The sequence below is a fragment of the Tetrao urogallus genome (assembly GCF_951394365.1).
Source record: "Tetrao urogallus genome assembly, chromosome: 2".
NCBI classification, from domain to species: domain Eukaryota; kingdom Metazoa; phylum Chordata; class Aves; order Galliformes; family Phasianidae; genus Tetrao; species Tetrao urogallus.
Window position 1 is genome coordinate 50,752,795 of NC_136814.1, and position 12,384 is coordinate 50,765,178.

The following is a 12,384-nucleotide window of genomic DNA, read 5'->3' on the forward strand; positions in this document are numbered from 1 at the left end:
GCATTCCTCTGTGGAGAAATTGGTTGCGCTTACCTTGAAAGTGGAGAAATGCAGGTTTTTACAGATGATTTCCCTTGACAGGATGCTATTTTGAGTAAGGTAATCCTAAAAATCCACCTGCAGTTTATGTCATGAACAGCAGGTACTTAATTTTTCCCCTCCATATGTCACCATCCTCAGCTCTGAGCATCCATTTGAAGCTTCAGCCATCGATTTTATTGAGTATCCATCATCTTGCAGGGACCTAGGGTTGATGCTGTTTGCTTGAAGGTCTCAGGCTTCTCACTATATTTATTTGGATGCTTCCTTCTTCTATGCATACACAGTTTATAAATTTCTTCATGTAAATACCTATCAAATTATCACAAAATTATATTAAAGTTAAGAGCAGATCTTATTTACTAGTAACTGAAGTTCTTCAAGCTCAGATATTCACACAAGCACTCCTCTTCTGTTGTTTTCCTGTCTAGTATTGCTGGTTCTGTGGCTGAAGGGGCACACAGAGTGTCCCACTTCATGCGCATGGAGCAGGATAGAAGGCAGGTCTGCATGTACTCTGCTATGGGTCACAGAATCACAGAATAGTTTGGGTTGAAAGGGACCTTAAATATCATCTAGTTAGAGATTGGTTACTGGTAAGCACTTCAATTGCCTTTCTATCAAGCCTGAGTTTAAAATTTTACCCCAAGCTTTTTTTTTTCTTTTTTTTTGCTGAAGCTAAGATGTATTTTTTTTACTGTTATATTCCTGTTAGTATTCTATACCTACAGTCCTGCAAATAAAACAGACAAATTCATAAAGCTCCAATGACTAATCTTTGCATATTATTTATGGCATGAATAATTTCCTGCAGAATTCTGAATGAATTTCTTGGATTTTCTGGTTACAGCTTTATTGGTTTAATATGTGATTATGCTACAGGCTGCGATTTGCTCATCAGAAGTCATTTATATGAATGCTATTAGATTAGTATATGGTAATTCTACAAAAATTCAGATTTATGAACTCATTCTTCTATTTTGGTGTTGAAAGCATATGTTCTAAAGCCTTTGCAAGTCACTCTGAGAATCTTGGTCAAAACCTTGTATTAACCATGCAAATAATCACAGATTTACCTTTCCTACCATTCCTTATTATTATCATTATTATTGTCATTTATTTATTTATTTTTATTCTTACTGGAAAAAATAGAAATATGTCTTATGAAGCCCACTTGGGTATATTTGAAGAATGCAAACTTCTGAGAACATTTAAAAGTGAGCCACCACATTAATTGTGGTATGGAAAAAAACTTTATGAATTTAAAAGCACATTTCCATCTGAAGATGTTGCACCCACAACCAGAACAAGTAATTGTTTGTACTCTGATGCCATAAATGTGTGCCAAGCTTTTGAGAAGAGCAAAGCTCATCCACCTAAGTATTCACAGAAATATGGGTACAATTACTACAGTAAGCAAATGAACATAGAGGGAAAAATATGTCTGTTTTATGTCTCTGACCACACTTGTATATCATCAGTGACACACTTCTGTTCTCTACCGCAGTGTTGTCAGCCATATGATTTGTGAGTCATACCTAGTCCTTTGTTTACAGGACTCATTGAATATTCAGATTCTAGAGTATACATTATCAAGTAAATGAAATAAGTTTCCTATCTTTTTTTGCAGGCAAGAGGGAAGGAACCTAGGCCTTCCAAATTGGACATTAATTCTGTCCTTGATGAGCTGCAAACCTGAGTCTGTCAGGACTTATTGTCCTGGAAACAATAGCTCAAAGGTGTAACATGACCCGCTCTTCCTTACTGGTTTTGCTCACTGTTTTATGGCCCGAAAAGAAGTGAGTATGAAAACAGACTTTGCTATTTTCTGGAGGAAAGTACATGCAGCAGGAGAGGAGGACGTGGGAGGGACACAAAAACAAGCTGTAGGCAGGAAAAGGAGTATGGGAAAGAAAAAAAGGGAGCAAGAGAGAGGCAATGATATAATGTTAAATCTTCCTGGTTAATGATGTCGGATAGTGACAATGAAGCATTAAAGAGATTTTCAAAAGCAGTTAGCTCTGTTTTCAGATGGCCTAGTTAAGTGTGCAATGATGCAGATAGCCTCCCACCGGGATTTTCAGAAGTCTCTAATGGCCTAATTCCTACAGGAAAACTATTATGTATTTTATGTTTCTCCACATAAACACATCGTGGATGTGTTCCTCTGCCAGCAATGGCTGCTTGAAGTATGTAGTCCAAAACAGTGTAACAGCCCACGACTGTAATTATAATGAAGTCTTCTCACAAAACGAGTGTCACGCTCCTGCGTGAGCTGGGTGACAGCCTTTTCTTGTGCTCTACTGCAGAAAATGAGCTCCTGCTTTTCCATAGTGCTGCAAGAGGCTGTTTGCTATGACAGCAGAGAAGAGAAAGAAAGCCACAGTCAGGAAATATGCAGAGGTGAGGGGAAAAGGTTGTATATGAGATAAACTTGAGCATATTTCAGGCTAAAGGAGCTGGGCTTGTTCAGCCTGGAAAAGAGAAGGCTCTAGGGAGACCTCATTGTGGCCTGACAACACTTAAAGTGAGCTTATAATCAGAAAGGAGACAGACTTTTTACATGTTGTGATAGTGATAGGACAAGGAGAGGCAATTTTAAGCTGAAAAGGGGGAGATTTAGATTAGATGTGCAGGAGAATTGGAAGCTGATGATCTTTAAGGCCTCTTCCAGCCCAGGCTATTCTATGATTCATTGTTTGCAGTTATTCTTTCATCTACTAAGAGTCCGATCCCTTCTACAGCTCACAGTAAGACAGCAAAAAAAAGATCTATAAAAGCCGTATTATTTTAAGTGGGAGATACTGTTTAAAGAACTCTAACTCAAGGCATTTTTACTATTTTAATAAGTTAATTAAAATAATTGCCACTGACAGCATCCTTTTAATTACATGAGCGTTTGCAGGTGTGTAATACATTGTTGGGGTTTCTTTTGTTTGTTTTGTTTCCTATAAGGACTTGCACAATGGTTTAAAGTGTCAGTGAGACTTCCCTTCCATTTCTAAAGAAAGGCTTTGGAAATCGCTTGGCTAAATAGGAAAGATGGTAGCAATTTCAAGTAGAATTAAATTCTTAAATGTTTCTTGAAAAATCAATGAAAGAGGGAAAAAAAAAAAACCCTTAATGCCAACACTGTGGGAAGAACTCGGTCACTATATATTGCTCTCCCCAGGAAGTCTTAATAAGAAAGCTTGAGCTTATTTAACAGTTCATCACTACCCAACAGGAGAACGTTTTGCTCCCAATTCCTTTTCTGCCTTCAAGCTGCTTGTTTGTCTCCTCTCACTTTCTGCCAGCTCTTGCACTTAGCTGATGCCTCTGTGAGCAGATGCGGTTGAGCCTGAAGTTCAGTGGCAGCTTATCCAAATCTAACTGCTGGCTGCAGGCATGCAGCCTGTCCCTTTGTTTTTCTCTCTCCTCTTTCACTTTCCTTTTGCTGGCCAACGCGTTCCTCCTGCCCCTCCCTTGTGATGCTTTGTCATGTCCTCTGCTGAATTGTTCTAGCATAATAACATTGCAGAAAATGAACTGGTGTGCACTGAATATTAAAATGGGAGGAGCTGTTGGCTTCTTTGAGGCTAGAAAGTCCTTACAGGGAGATGTTGATAAACTAGATGACTGGGCAATCACCAACCAGATGAAGTTTAAAAAGAGCAAGTGCCGGATTCTGCACCTGGGATGGAGCAGTCCTGGATACATATACTGACTGGGGGACGAGAGCCTGGAGCAGCCTCATGGAAAGGGATATTGGGGGTTCTGGCTGACAACAAGTTGAATGTGTAGTCAGAGGAGTGCCCTGGCAGCCAAAAGAAAGCAGATGTGCCATACAGATGGGTATGACCTGTGATCACATGCTTATTTCTCTGAAACACTAAGCTCATTTCCTGTATGTATTGTGGGAAAGAAAGAAAAAAGAAAAAGAAAAAAAAAAAAGAAGTGGCTTTAAAGAGGAAGTTCACTGTGTGAAAAGGAACGGTTTGGTGAACTGGGATTAGGATAAAGCTGTATGAACCACTTTAACCAAGAACTGGTAATATATAGCCATATTACAGACCTTTGCTGTACAGAAATTTCTGTACAGTACCAGACAATAACCAGACAATGCAGCTCTGCATCAAGTGATGAAGAATGCAAAACTCTTCACGTGCAAGCAAAACAGCAAACAAACTGTAATCCACTGCACTGTTCAGACACTGTATGATACTACAGCAGGTTTTAAGACTGAGGAAAGTTGTTTCTTGGCTCCCATGAGGGAATGTTTTACGTGCTCCAAGACTGACAACATTGGAAATTTTTTTCTTCCTCAATTAACTGTACTTTTTTGGCCCTTTCTTTTGGTTTGCTCGTGATGTACAAGAACTTTCCAGAATTAACAATTTTTTATTCTTTCCTTTGCTCAAATTAGAGCAAGCAGGAGTGTTAAGTAGGTTAAAATACCACAGTGACGATCTCATACAATACTTGTGTTTGGGGTTTTTTCCATTTTCTTTTTAATTGAAATTGTAAAATTTTGTGGCCATATCTCCTAAACTTTGGAAGTAGTCACTGAACATAGGAAACATACCCAATTCTGAAAACTTCTGGATTTCAATTGCACTCCTAAGTACAGTTATGGTCTGGATTAAATCAAAATATCCATAGATTCTGACTTTTACCCAAAGCAGTGAATCTATATGTTAAGAAGCCAAAGTTGTGTTTAGAGAGAGCTTCTGATATGCATCCACTTTTTCTTTATTTTCTCCCTTTTTTACAGTTCATATGGATAATATTATCTAGTCTTTTAGGACTTACTGTGCTGACAAGTTAAAAGTCAACAGTCTGAAGCTGGACAATTTTCTCTGAACAACAAATCTGTCATTTCAAAGGAGGTCATTGATGCTAGTGCTTAAGTAATACGTAATTTCAGTTCTCTTGGCAAAACCCACAGAAAAGTTATTTTATATTTTGCAAAATATGTACATTTCTAGAGACAGGTAATGATTTAAACAACACTAAGCAAAACTAAGCTGTTTAAAATAAATGAAATGACAATAAAATTAGAAAACTGAAATGTTTAACTTGTTGGAGGAGTAATGAGCAAAAGCAAAACCCTTCAAAGCTATTTGACAACTTTTGTGAAATTTAGTAATATTTTCAGTTTTATCCAAAGCCTTTTTTTAAGGAAATGAAGCACTTCCAAGTTGGTACTAATAAGACTGTTAAAGAATGGCTCATTGGCCAAGCAGTGGTAGAAATTACTTTTGAAAAGCACCAAAGTGGAAAAGTATTTGATAAGGAAGAATGTTATACTGTAGAAAACTCTTATTATGTGAATGCTACTGCCATGCAACTGCCATGTATGGTGTACTTCTGTACTCCTGAACTTGCAGAGCTTCCTTCAGTGTCTTACAAGTCAAAGGTAATATCACTGCTTTTCTTGATTGTTAATTTTTCCAAAATCACTTGCGAAAGATTTGGAAAATGTGCCCAGAAAACATGACTGTGGCACTCCATTTTATTCCACCTCTGAGAATATTAGATCTTTCAGTTCAATACCTGTTACTTCTTCCTTTTTTTCATTAGAAGCAATTGATTTGGCAAAGTAGAGTGCATGCAGTACAGATATGTTCAAAATGATACAATTTTCTAGTTTATGTTTATTTAATCACTTAAGTAAATTGATAATGCTTATACCATAGTGAAGCTGATCCTGTAATCAAGTATGGTAACAGATGTTCTACATATGTGAGGTGACGTGTCGTCTCAGCAATTGAGCTTCCCTGTTGTTTTAAGACTTGCCCTTTTGATGCCTCCAGACAGAGTCAGAGATAGTAACTCTCAGGGGTAACAGCTCATTCGTTAGTACTCTCCTAACAAAAAAGATAATATTCGAAAAAAAACATATGTAAATATGATGTAAATGTTGCTGCAACATATTCTCCCATTGCATGAGATCAATCTGAGTCACAGGTAAGAAATCAGAGAAGTACACACCAGGACACATGATGATACAAAGTTTTATGAAGAGACAATTGACTCATCTTAGGTATTGTGTTTATGGTGTAATCTGTTTGATGTTCCAAAGCAATTTCCATTAATATTGTGTGTGAATTCTAACAAGTGCTTTCAATACTATTGACAAGAGTCAAATAGTGTGAAATATTAAATGCATAAGGTATTTTTGTATGGCATTTTCAAAAGGTTCTAAAGGCAGCTTTAAGAAGGTGCTGATAACATTTGCAAAACAACACCAATAATATCTTGAATTCCAGTGCAGGACTGATAGTGATTAGGCACTAGAGCTGTGTGAAAAGTACCATGTGCAGTGCTGGGTGATCCCGATAGAGTCAAAGTACGTTGGCTATTGAAAGTAAAAGTTTGACTTTCACTCTGAGTTTTTTAGTATTATTTGTTCGGGCACTATGATTTTTTTATTTTATTTCTTTCTGCTAACATGACTGACAATCACTTTACAACCAGAGTGTCTCGGAAAAAAAGAACCAGGATACCATGGAGTAAAACAGCAGCTTGAATGAGGTGCTGGCATTGTTTAACAAATGCTTTGTTTCTGAAGAGTTTTTCTGAAATTAGCCTGTGTTCTACCAGTGAAGATAAGCTGACAATGACATTTTCCTATAAACTGTTCTGTTTTCTGAATGTCTAAAATATTTCATAATCTCAGGAGAGAATCTTTACACATCTTACAATCATTAATATTGTCAGAGTGCAGGCAGTGTGCTAATAAAAACCTGATAAAGATTAAAAACGCATGTTGGTGAACCACAACATTTGTCAGCAGCCTTCTGCTGCCATGTATTGATGCTGTATTCATGAAGATAGAATGAAAAAACGTTTCAAAGAATAAAACTGCTGTGACAACAAGCGCTGGGGGGGGTGGGGGGGAGGAGAAGGGCGATATGGAAAGAATAATGCAGCAGCACCATTACATGTGAGGGAAAAATTAAAAGATGTCATTGCATTTGCACAGGAGATGGTATCAGCAACTGGTTTTACATTTTGCTGCCTGCTGACTCCTGGCAGAAGGTGAGACCCCTCCATGCTTTCCCTGTGTGGTATTAGCATTTCCCAGGTAACAGCAATAGGACAAGAAGTAATGGCTTTTATTCATGCTGGGGAGATTCAGGTTGGATATTAGGAAATATTTATTCTCAGAAAAAGTGATGAGGCATTGACACGGGCTGCCCAGGGACGTGGTGGACTTACCATCCATGGAGGTGTTCAAGAGCTGTGTGGATGTGGCACTGAGGGACATGGTTAGTGGGCGCGGTGGGAATGGGTTGGACTTGATGATCTTAGAGGTCTTTCCAACCTTCACGATTCACTGATTTCTAAAATAATTCTTTTATATCAACAAATAACCACTCAGCATGAGGGTACCAGGCCACTATTGAGATATCAAAGTAATTATCTCCTCCAAGGAAGAGGAAATATCCATTAGTGGTCAGTCTATTCCAGAGTTCCTTTGGTATCAGTCAGCGTTTATGGAGAAATAATTAGTTTGTTGTAGTACACAGAAGGGATGAATATGTCACTGTAAAACTAGAAATGAAGTTAAGAAGACAGAAAACATACCACCTACATATTAGAATTCAGCTGCATCCTCACGTACCTATTTCTCTGGTGCCTCCCGCCAGGACAGCATCCAACCACAAAAGACGCAAGCTGACTGTAATGTGTTGTCATTCATCTAGAAATCCGACCAGCACGGGAGCGGCAGGGCTGATTCCCACCACATCTCCCGAGCTGGTCCATTCTCCTTTTGTGAGTTGCAGAACTCTGTAAACGATACCGCTGTTAAATTTGCTTGCGCCGCGCACAGAGGGCGGATCAGAGGACAGCCCCCGCGCTCTCACCACAGACCGCCGACCGCTCCGCGGCTCTGCCAACACTCCCGCGGTCCGGTGGGCCGCCCTGCCCCCTGCCTCGGGGAATGCTCCCACGGCATGCTGGGATTTGTAGTCCCTTCCCCGCCCTTAACTTGCACGGAGCAGCTCGGCGGAGGGGGGCGGCAAAACTACAACTCCCAGCGGCAGGAGGGGCGCGCCCTGAGCCCGCCCGGCGAAGGAGGGCGGTCCCGTTGGGTCGGGCCGCGTGGGCAGGGCTTCTCGCTGCCTATCGCTCCCCCGCAGAAGTCGTTTGCCTTCGGCCCGGGAGCTCGGGCCGGTAGGACGAGCCCGGGGCGGACGGGAAGCATCGCTTGGGGCTCGGCGGCGCGAGCCCGTGGCGCTCGCGTGGGCAGGGGGAGGCGAGGGCTGAACGGGCCGCCGGCAACGGGCCCGCAGCGCGGGCGCTCGGCGTCCCTGCGAGCGCTCGGAGCGGGAGCCGCCTGTCCCCCGGCCGGGGAGGGGCGGCCTGAGGGCGGCGGGGTGCGCGCCGTGCGGTCCCTGCTCGCCGCTTCCCGCTGGAGATGAGGAGGCGGCCGCTGCTGCCTCCGGGTCTGGCTGCGGGGGATAAGCCTGGGTAAAGGCTCCACCGATATCTTTTAACGGAGGCGGGGGTGAAGCGAGGTCCCGGCGTGCGGAGGGGCTCTGGGCAGAGCGAGGGCCGGGGGCCGGGAGGATGGTAAGGGGCCGGCGGGGTCCCGGCACAGCTCTCGCCCTTCGCCCCTCTGCCGCTCAGCCCCGCCGCCTCCCCGCGTGCGCGGGACCGAGGCGGCGGCGGGGACCTGTTGTGCCGGGGGAGGCGGGGGCTGCGGCGGCCGGCGCCGCCCGGGGCGCGGGGCGGGGACGCGGTTCCGCTCGGCGCCGCGGCGGAGAGGGGGGGATGAGGCGCTGCCGCCCGGCTGCCCGCCGGCCGTCCGCCCGGCCCCGGCCCTGAGCCAGAGGCCGCCGCTCCTCCCCGGCCGGAGGGGAGAGCCGGGAGGGAGCTGCAGCTGGAGCCGCGCCGCGCGCGCTGCTTGCTTTTTCTTTCTTTAATGATTTGTTACGCGTGTCTCTTGGGGGAGCGTTTTAGCAATGGTCATTTTTAGCAGTGAAATCTGCTGCGCGAAGGAGGATTATACCAAATCGCTATGAATGATAGACTCGATTGCTAAACCTTGCCTTGGCCAACCTCCTGACCCGCGGAGAGAGCTCTCAGGGTGTGCGTGGGAAGGAAGAAGCACCCTCCCCTTCGAAAATAAACTCGGAGAAGAAAAAGACTGATTTTTTTTTTTTTTTTTTTTTAATTTTATTTTTGGACAGCTGAGCTGCTTTATAATTTTTTTTTTTTTTTTTTCTTTTTGGTCTCGTTTTGTCAAAATTTGCTTTACAAAGGATTCCCCTACATGATGGTTTTGTAATTGGTGGAGGAAGGAAGGACCCCTTGGAAGCGTTTGTGATATGACATCTTTGGTAACTGAAGAATTAACCCGTGTGTGCATAGTGCCCCTATTGCTGCTGTGGTAGCAGAACTCATTTTTTTTAAGTGGGACTGGAGGAGAGCTCTGCCTCGGTCAGCAGGAGCTTTGCACAGATTTATATCGCGTGTACTTCTTGGTGGGGTTCTCCCCACACAGTACTCTCTCTTGATGACACCTGGAGGTGGCAGTGGGCCCATGAAAGACTGCGAATACAGCCAGATCAGCACACACAGCTCTTCGTCTCCCATGGAGTCTCCCCATAAGAAAAAGAAGACAGCTCCCAAGAGAAAATGGGAGGTTTTTCCTGGAAGGAACAAATTCTTCTGCAATGGGAGGATCATGATGGCTCGGCAGACCGGAGTCTTCTACCTGACTCTCGTGCTCATCCTGGTCACCAGCGGGCTGTTCTTTGCATTTGAGTAAGTGACATTAAAGTCTTCATATCTTCACACTTTGCCTGTTATTATTTATCTGCTGTCTGAAAGCAGTAAGTGGGTGTTTATCCAGATGTCATAGAGAGTGCTGGCTGACATTGGCTAACGTTGATTTATGTAACTGAAAATATAATCCGGTAAGATGTTGAGTGTTATGCGCTGCTGTTCTGCTCTGTGCAAAACTGAGGTTTGATGCTGAGTGTGGTAGGGCTTTTGTGCTGCAGATTTCCAGCTCCTGTTGCAGGAGGAGTGTACAACAGGTTTGGGACATTGAGACAAGAGATAGCTGCTTGTCCCTCACTTGTTCTTCTGAGAATCAAAGCTGACAGATGTAAAAATACCGGCCCGTTGTCACAGAGCCAAGCACAAGAGAAGCAGTATCTTTTCGTTAGTTCATAAATGAGCCAGTTTTTATTTTTCCCTCTTGAAGTCATTTAACAACGTGGGGACAAGATTTCCAGATTAGCAGGAAATAGGCAGAGCTGTACAATTCTATACCTACATAGCTGTCTGCCAGTAACAGTGTTACTTTCAGTGTATGATGGTAACAGCGGGCTATGAGTTTGATCTTATTGAAACTTACATTTGCTTTAGATTTTTAGATTTATTTTGTAAGCATACTTCTAGTGTCCTCTTAAGGCCTTTTTCTGTGAATCTTTAGGAATCCTTCCTGTCACTGTCAAGTGGACATGCAGCTATAGCAAATCCAAAGTGCTGATTATTTTTTTTGTACTTATGTTGGGATGGCATAATTAAGGATGCACGATGATAAAGAATTAGGTACTTGATATAAGAAATGCCATTCATCTTTTTTTATTCTAAAGCTCAGAATGCAAAGGTGCTCCACCTGCTAAAATACTTTACTGCAAGAATTACTGAATTCCTTTTGAAGCGCTAGTCCTACTGCAACTTAAAACAACTGTAGCTTGTTTTGTGGTTTGTGGCTGAGAAAACAGAGGTAGGCTTGAACAGCCTAGATTACTATGTGGTGTCTTTTAAAGAAGATAGTGATGCTAGTGAACTCTAAATTGTGCTGGTTAAACAGACATCCTCTAAATGAACGAGTAACGTTTGAGAAGATAAAAATGCTCAGCATGTGACCAGGGGCTAAATATATATACATGAGCTTCACAGATGAATTGCCTTCTGTGGGCTCCGGATGACTTTAGGGGGATTTGTTCATTGTAAATCTTCTGTAGACATTGTGGAACTTCTTGAGTATCCTCTGAGTAGTTGGAATAACATGGTTGATGTTGTGTCTGCTTATTGCAAGTGTGCTTACTTTCCTGTTTTTAAGGAGGTATCAAATGTACCTGCTGATGGTACTGCATCAGGAGTGGGTACTGCTCTCTCCTGTTTGGTGTGGTTGGGCCTCATTTTGGAAACAAGGGCTGACACCTGCCTCTGTATGCAGTCTCATAATCATCAGTGAACCCTCTGAGGGGAAGTTCTGGACTTTGGCAAATACCAGAATGTAAATGTAGGATCGGAACTGTAATGCTTTATAGTCATGGTTGTAAAACTTATTTGTTAAGCAACAGCTTACAGTTTTTTTTTAAATGTATTTTAAGAGTTGAATCTTTCAGAGATAAAGGTTCTCTGCAGTTGCATGACTCAGAACTGTTAATGCAGGAACAGCTGGTAGCTGATTTAATTACTGCTGCTGGTTATGCACTCTGCCAGAGTCAAACACCACCACTGTGTTTATATTATGGCATTTTGGTATAAAATTGCTAGAAGTCTTGAAGCAAAGACAAATCTTTGGCTTCTTATAATTATGTAAAATTCTGTGCATGTATACTGCTCTTTGGTCACTCTTGCATTACTTGCATTCTCATTTTAAGGAGAAGAGTAAAATGAAGAGAGTATGGCAATGATACTTAATTTTTGTCACAATAAAGTAGGCTTGGTCTTTAAGTGGTACTTAGACTGAAATTATACCTGTCTTCTGAAGACTAAATCAAAAGCAACCACACCTACCACCACTTCAGCCTTAAGACTGAGAAGTGTCCAGCATGCTTGTGGTTTTTGAACTAAGACAGGTTGATAACCTCATAGAAGAAAAAGGGAGCTTCTTGTTTAGGCAGTTATTGTTCGTGTTATTCTGAAGCAGTTTATAACTGTATCATTTGTTAGAGGTCTGAAGTTGCTGTTTAATGATAGGTTGAGAACATCTTGAGTTAAATGTCACTTCTGTTACTTGAGTGATTGATTGGATTAGGAAGCTGCTACAGAATGGGATGGAAATGTTTCACTCCTTTGTGTACATATGGACCCAAGTGATTTCTAAACAGATGTATGCCTTGTTTATTTGAACTGTTAGGTGAAGCTGTCATTGAAGAGAAAGATACGGTGTATATTCTTGTGATTGATCTTCTTGCTACTATTGGGAGAAATGATTTTGCTCACTTAGGTTGTAGAAACTGGAAAATGCATACTAACTTCCAAAGTCATTCCCCATTTGCAGATAGAACAGGGGGAGGAGGAAGGAGATGAATATGACAGCTTAGTTCTGAGAAAGTGTTGTGCTGACACAAACACTTGATCCCTTATCCTTTTGGTTTCATTTGT

General features: G+C 42.2%; 1 protein-coding gene across 1 annotated transcript in view; it reads left to right on the forward strand.

The window, feature by feature from the left end:
- Positions 1-9,547: 9,547 nt before the first annotated feature.
- The window catches only part of ZDHHC14 (zDHHC palmitoyltransferase 14), a gene marked incomplete at both ends in the record, with an annotated part of 108,724 nt that continues 105,887 nt past the window's right edge, over positions 9,548-12,384 (forward strand). The window contains one exon of the mRNA XM_079532575.1: positions 9,548-9,798. Coding sequence (XP_079388701.1) covers positions 9,548-9,798 — 251 coding nt within the window. The remainder of the gene's footprint in view (positions 9,799-12,384) is intronic.